This window comes from Colobus angolensis, unplaced genomic scaffold (genome assembly GCF_000951035.1).
Source record: "Colobus angolensis palliatus isolate OR3802 unplaced genomic scaffold, Cang.pa_1.0 Scaffold21, whole genome shotgun sequence".
Lineage (NCBI taxonomy): Eukaryota > Metazoa > Chordata > Mammalia > Primates > Cercopithecidae > Colobus > Colobus angolensis.
This window is the reverse complement of record NW_012115266.1, coordinates 5,195,130-5,201,108: the sequence shown is the minus strand read 5'-3', so window position 1 is coordinate 5,201,108 and position 5,979 is coordinate 5,195,130. Positions and strand designations below refer to the sequence as shown.

At 43.6% G+C, this 5,979-nt stretch overlaps 1 protein-coding gene across 1 annotated transcript in view; it reads right to left on the bottom strand.

Annotated features, from left to right (window-relative positions):
* The window catches only part of LOC105512190 (chromosome unknown open reading frame, human C11orf85), a 21,316-nt gene extending 17,446 nt beyond the window's left edge, over positions 1-3,870 (bottom strand). The window contains exon 1 of the mRNA XM_011942551.1: positions 3,770-3,870. Coding sequence (XP_011797941.1) covers positions 3,770-3,870 — 101 coding nt within the window. The remainder of the gene's footprint in view (positions 1-3,769) is intronic.
* Positions 3,871-5,979: the final 2,109 nt, after the last annotated feature.

Below are 5,979 nucleotides of genomic sequence, written 5' to 3'. Positions count from 1 at the left end.
AGTAGCTGGGACTACAGGCGCCCGCCTCGTCACCCGGCTAGTTTTTTGTATTTTTAAGTAGAGACAGGGTTTCACCGTATTAGCCAGGATGGTCTCGATCTCCTGACCTCACCAATTGTGATCCGCCCGTCTCGGCCTCCCAAAGTGCTGGGATTACAGGCTTGAGCCACCGCGCCCGGCCTAAAATCTCAATCTTTAACTACATATCTTTTTAAATGTTATGTGATAAAACACGAAGTATGCATAAAGCGCTTCTGCTGCATACCAAAATATGATGGTTATTTTAGGGAAACTCACTTGTGTGACTGTTTAAGCTGCAAACTGAACTGTCTGCTTTTCTTCATGGAATATTTTACTTGAATGATCAGCTAACAGACAAACTATGGTTGTTATTCATACTTGGAAGTTTGACAGACAGACACTTTCTTAAAAATGAATAAAATAGGCATGTCGACTCAAGGAAAAGAACTGACAATACTTGTCAACAATAAATTTTGGGCTTTCAAGTGAAAATTTAAATTTTGGAAAGTTTCCGTCCACCATTTTGAGTTTGACAGTTTCCAAATACGTCAACACTTTTAAGATTGTAGTGATACTAACAAATATTTTTCGATACTATATAATGAAATGTATCAATATTTGGAGGATGTGCGTAATTCAGTGAACCAAAATGTTCCAAACCACCAATGAAACATCATGTTACAAATCATCCCAGGTCAGGCCGGGGGTAGTGGCGCAATCATGGCTAACTGCAGCCTCAACTCCCTGGGCCAATCAATCCTCCTGCCTTAGCTTTCCAAGCAGCTGGGATCACAGGTACAAACCACCATGTCCAGCTAATTTCTTTTATTTTTTGTAGCAATGGGGTCTCACTTTGTTGCCCAGGCCGATCTCAAACTCCTATGCTGAAGTAATCCTCCCATTTGAGCCTCCCAAAGTACTGGGATTACAAGAGTGAGCCACTGCACCTACCCAAAAGGTCCCTTCTATTTCTAGTTTATAGTTTTGCTTTGTTTTGAGACAGAGTCTCACTCTGTTGCACAGGCTGGAGTGCAGTGGCGTGATCTGCCCACTGCAGCCTCTGCCTCCCAGGTTGAACTGATTCTCCTGTCAGCCTCCCGAATAGCTGGGACTACAGGTATGCACCACCATGCTCAGCTAATTTTTGTATTTTTAGTAGAGACAGGGTTTTACCATGTTGACCAGGCTGCTCTTGAACTCCTGACTTCAAGTGATCTGTCTGATTCGGCCTCCCAAAGTGCTGGTATTACAGGTGTGAGCCACTGCGCCCAGCTATGTGTGTTTTTTTTTTTTTTTTAATTGAGTGTTTTTATCATGAAAGGGTGAGGTGCTAGGTTTGATCAAATTCAGTACAGTGGCAAGATCTCAGCTCACTGCAACCTCCGCCTCCCAGGTTCAAGCGATTCTCCTGCCTCAGCCTCCTGAATAGCTGGGACTACAGGTGCATGCCACCACACCCAGCTTTTTTGTAATTTTAGTATAGATGGGGTTTTGCCATGTTGGCCAGGCTGGTCTTGGACTCCTAACCTCAAGTCATCTATTCACCTCGGCCTGCCAAAGTGCTGGGATTACAGGTGTGAGCTACTGCTCCCAGCCTGATTGGTTTTTACATGCTGAAACCACCCTGGTACCCCTGGGATAAATCCCAAGAATGTAAATAATGCCAATCTTCTCAATTTTAAAATATAATTTTATTTTACTTATTTATTTTTGAGATGGAGGTTAACTCTGTCAGGCAGGCTGGAGTGCAGTTGCATGATATCGGCTCACTGTAACCTCCAACTCCCAGCTTCAAGTGATTCTCGTGCCTCAGCCTCCTGAGTAGCTGGTATTACAGGCGTGACCCATCATGCCTGCCCGGCTCACTAAATATAACTTTAATAATACCATATTTGTTGCATATATTATTCTTAAATTAATAAACTTTTAAATTTTTTTTTTCTTTTTTTGAGACAGAGTTTCACACTGTTACTTGGGCTGGAGTGCAGTGCGCCCATCTCTGCTCACTGCAACCTCCATCTCCCGAGTTCAAGTGATTTTCCTGCTTCAGCCTCCTAGTTAGCTGGGATTATAGGCGCCTGCCACTACACTCAGCTAATTTTTTGTATTTTTTTTTTTTTTTTGAGACGGAGTCTTGCTCTGTTGCCCAGGCCGGATCTCAGCTCACTGCAAGCTCCGCCTCCCAGGTTCCCGCCATTCTCCTGTCTCAGCCTCCCGAGTAGCTGGGACTACAGGCGCCCGCCACCTCGCCCGGCTAGTTTTTTGTATTTTTTATTAGAGACGGGGTTTCATCGTGTTAGCCAGGATGGTCTCGATCTCCTGACCTCGTGATCCGCCCGTCTCGGCCACCCAAAGTGCTGGGATTACAGGCTTGAGCCACCGCGCCCGGCCAATTTTTTGTATTTTTAGTAGAGACAGGGTTTCACCATGTTGGCCAGGCTGGTCTCAAATTCCTGACCTCATGATTCACCTGCCTCGGCCTCCTAAAGTGCTGGGATTACAGGCCTGAGCCAGTGCGCCTGGCCAAATTTTTGCTTTAATTTTTATGACAAATATTGACAGATTAATCAAAAGCTCTTTGGGGTCCTTAATAATTTTAAAGAGTGCAAGTTGGGTGCGGGTGCCTCATGCCTGGAATCCCAGTACTTTGGAAAGCTGAGGAGGGAGGATCCCTTGGGCCCAGGAGTTTGAGACCAGCCTGAGCAACATAGTGAGACTTCATTTCTACCAAAAATATCTTAAAATTAGCCTGGTGTGGTGGCACTATGCCTGTAGTCCTAGCTTCTCTGGAGGCTGACCCTTAAGCCCAGCAGGTCAAGGCTGCGGTGATCACACGACTACATGTGAAACCCTGTCTTGGAAAAAAAAAAAAAAGAAATAAAGAAAAATTGCAAGGGAGTCCTGAGACGGAAAAAAAAAATTTTTTTTGAGATGGAGTCTCACTCTGTGGCCCAGGCTGGAGTGCAGTGGCACAATCTCAGCTCACTGCAACCTCTTTCTTCCAGGTTCAAGCGATTCTCCTGCCTCAGCCTCCCACCACCATGTCTGGCTAATTTTTGTATTTTTAGTAGAGACGGTGTTTCACCATGTTGGCCAGGCTGGTCTTGACCTCCTGACCTCAAGTGATACATCCACCTCAGCCTCCCAAAGTGCTGGGATTATAGGCATGAGCTACTATGCCCGGCCCTGAGATGTAAAATTTTGAGAAACACTGCATCAAAGATATGTTGTCCTAGGCTGGGTGTGGTGGCTCACACCTATAATCCCAACACTTGGGGAGGCAGAGGTGAGAGGATTGCTTGAGGTCAGGGGTTTGAGACTAGCCTAGACAACATAGAGATCTGCTTCTCTTTAAAAAAAACAAATACAAAAACTAGCCGGGCGTGGTGGCCGGCGCCTGTAGTCCAAGCTACTGGGGAGGCTGAGGCAGGAGAATGGCGTGAACCCAGGAGGCGGAGCTTGCAGTGAGTTGAGATCCGGCCACTGTACTCCAGCCTGGGTGACAGAAACAAACAAAAGGTTGTCCCTAATTTAGAAACTCATATGAATAATATATATACTGAATATAAAATTCCTGGGAAAGACAGTCCTGCAAGATGCTACTTTACCAGTCTCCCGAACTGGGTGAAGGTAGAGAAGAGGTGACCTAGTCTCCTGAACCAGGTGAAGATAGAGAAGAGGTGACCTGTGGGAATGCACTAGCACTAACTGGTGTTTACATAGGCTACCCTCCGACCTTTGAAATTACCTGATACTGTTCCCATATCTGATTTTGAATTTATACACATTGGGTCCTGCATGAAGAAACCTCGTCTCTGGAAATGGGTAGGTAAAGGGTTTTAAACTCATTGCTCCCAAATGATAGCCTAAATAAAATAGAAATATTAGAGAATTACTAAAAAGCTAATGATTATTCTTTATTTACAGGAAAGGGAACCTGCCCAATCTGTAACATCTCTTCATGAGTAAAATGTCCAACACTCATCACTATTGCCTATGAACCAAGATCATCACCTGGAGCATTCCCCTACCTGCATGGGGAAAATACAGTGTGTTGGGATAATCTTTATGCTTGCAGTTAAAAGCCCAGAATTCAAGTTTGATCATTTATGACCCTGTGCAAATCATTTCTCTTCAAGACTAATGATACTAGTATCTGCCCTGATGACTCACAGGGTCTTTGTTAGAATTAAATGTTTCTCCCAAGTATCTCTTGAATCTGTTCTTCTCTCCCATTCCCACTTTCACTGGAATCTCAGTGGATACACAGAGGGCTCAAGTTAAATAATGACACAATCCAAAGGATACACCAATTACAGGCCAATTAGGAGGATGTTTGCTATCAATTTTAGATGAAATTAAGATATTACTACAACTTCCTGCCACAACCAATGTAGCAAATAAGGGTGTATACTAATGTTTTTGAGTGGCACCAGGAATGGCTTATTTTCTAGATCTATCACTCTTCCTCTCCCCTACTTGTGAGGCTTCCCTGTGTCCCAAGAGTGCCTACTATACCCCTAGCACTTATTGTTTTATTTCTCCTGTTCTAGAATCTCCGTTCACTTAAGGTCCTCTCTGTGGGAAGTTAAGGAAAGGAAAGAGATGGGAAAAATAAAAATAAATAATTAGAGGAGATCCAGAGTTCCTAAGGATCAAAACTAGTTATATTCATTAGTACAAGTATACAAATATACATGGTACTGCTTTCAGAGGCAGCTGAGATGGAGTCAACAGAACAGGCCCAAAATAAGGAGAATGTGAGTTTGAATCTCATTCCAATGTCCCTAATTTCTCTAAGCCTTGGTTTTCTTACTTACACAATAACAACTCTCAATAACAACTTTTGCCATGCCCTATTCTAAGTTTAATCTCACTTAATCCTCACAACAAGCCTATAAGTCTAAATTTGATAGGTGAGGAAATTGAGGCACTGAGGGATGAAGTAAACTCCCCATAGCTATATGAATGTTGGAATTTGAATTTAAACTAAGGCAATACAAATCCAGAATTGATATTCTTAACCACTTTGCCAGTCTGCTTCCTGGGGTTATAAGGAAGAAAAAACAAGATAATAAACATAAAATCACTTTTTAAGTAGTAAAATATCATATACACATAAAGGACTATTTTCATTATGCTTTTCTCCATATTATTCTGATGCCATTTCTACTTAGCAGGGAAAACTCTTCTATGATAGAAACTCTTCTATGGTAGATTCACAAGTTCTACGTGCCCAAAGAATGGAATTTCCCACAATTTCCAAAGTTCAAGTCTGGGGCTGCCAGTAAAGAGATACCCCGGTGTCTGATCTTGGCTGCTTGGGATTAGAATGACAGGAGATTGGAGCCAGAGCCCATGAGACTATTTAGACTAGAATTGCAGTCAAAAATGAAAAGAAACAGTTGTGCCAACTGCAAAGTCCCCAGAGGGGAAATAGTGATCATATCCTGAGAAAAAAACTGATGCCCCATGCCAAAGGCATGGCAGGAACCCAGGCTAGTTTTGATGTTTTAGTGCCAGATGACTCTTCTCAGTAGGCAGTAAGCCCACCTGGTGAGACTTACATTGCTGCCACAGAAATTTAACTCTTAATTCTTCTGAGGATTCTCTTTTTGTTTTTGATTTTTTTTTGAGACAGGGTCTCACTCTTGTCACCCAGGCTGGAGTGTAGTGGTGCGATCTCGGCTCACTGCAACCTCTGTCTCCCAGGTTCAAGTGATCCTCCTGCCTCAGCCTCCCGAGTAGCAGGGACTACAGGCGCATGCCATCATGCCCAGCTAATTTTTGTATTTTTAGTAGAGACAGGGTTTCACCATATTAGTCAGGCTGGTCTTGAACTCCTGACCTAGCCTGGCCTCCCAAAGTGCTGGGATTACAGGCTTGAGCCACCGCGCCCGGCCAATTTTTTGTATTTTTAGTAGAGACAGGGTTTCACCATGTTGGCCAGGCTGGTCT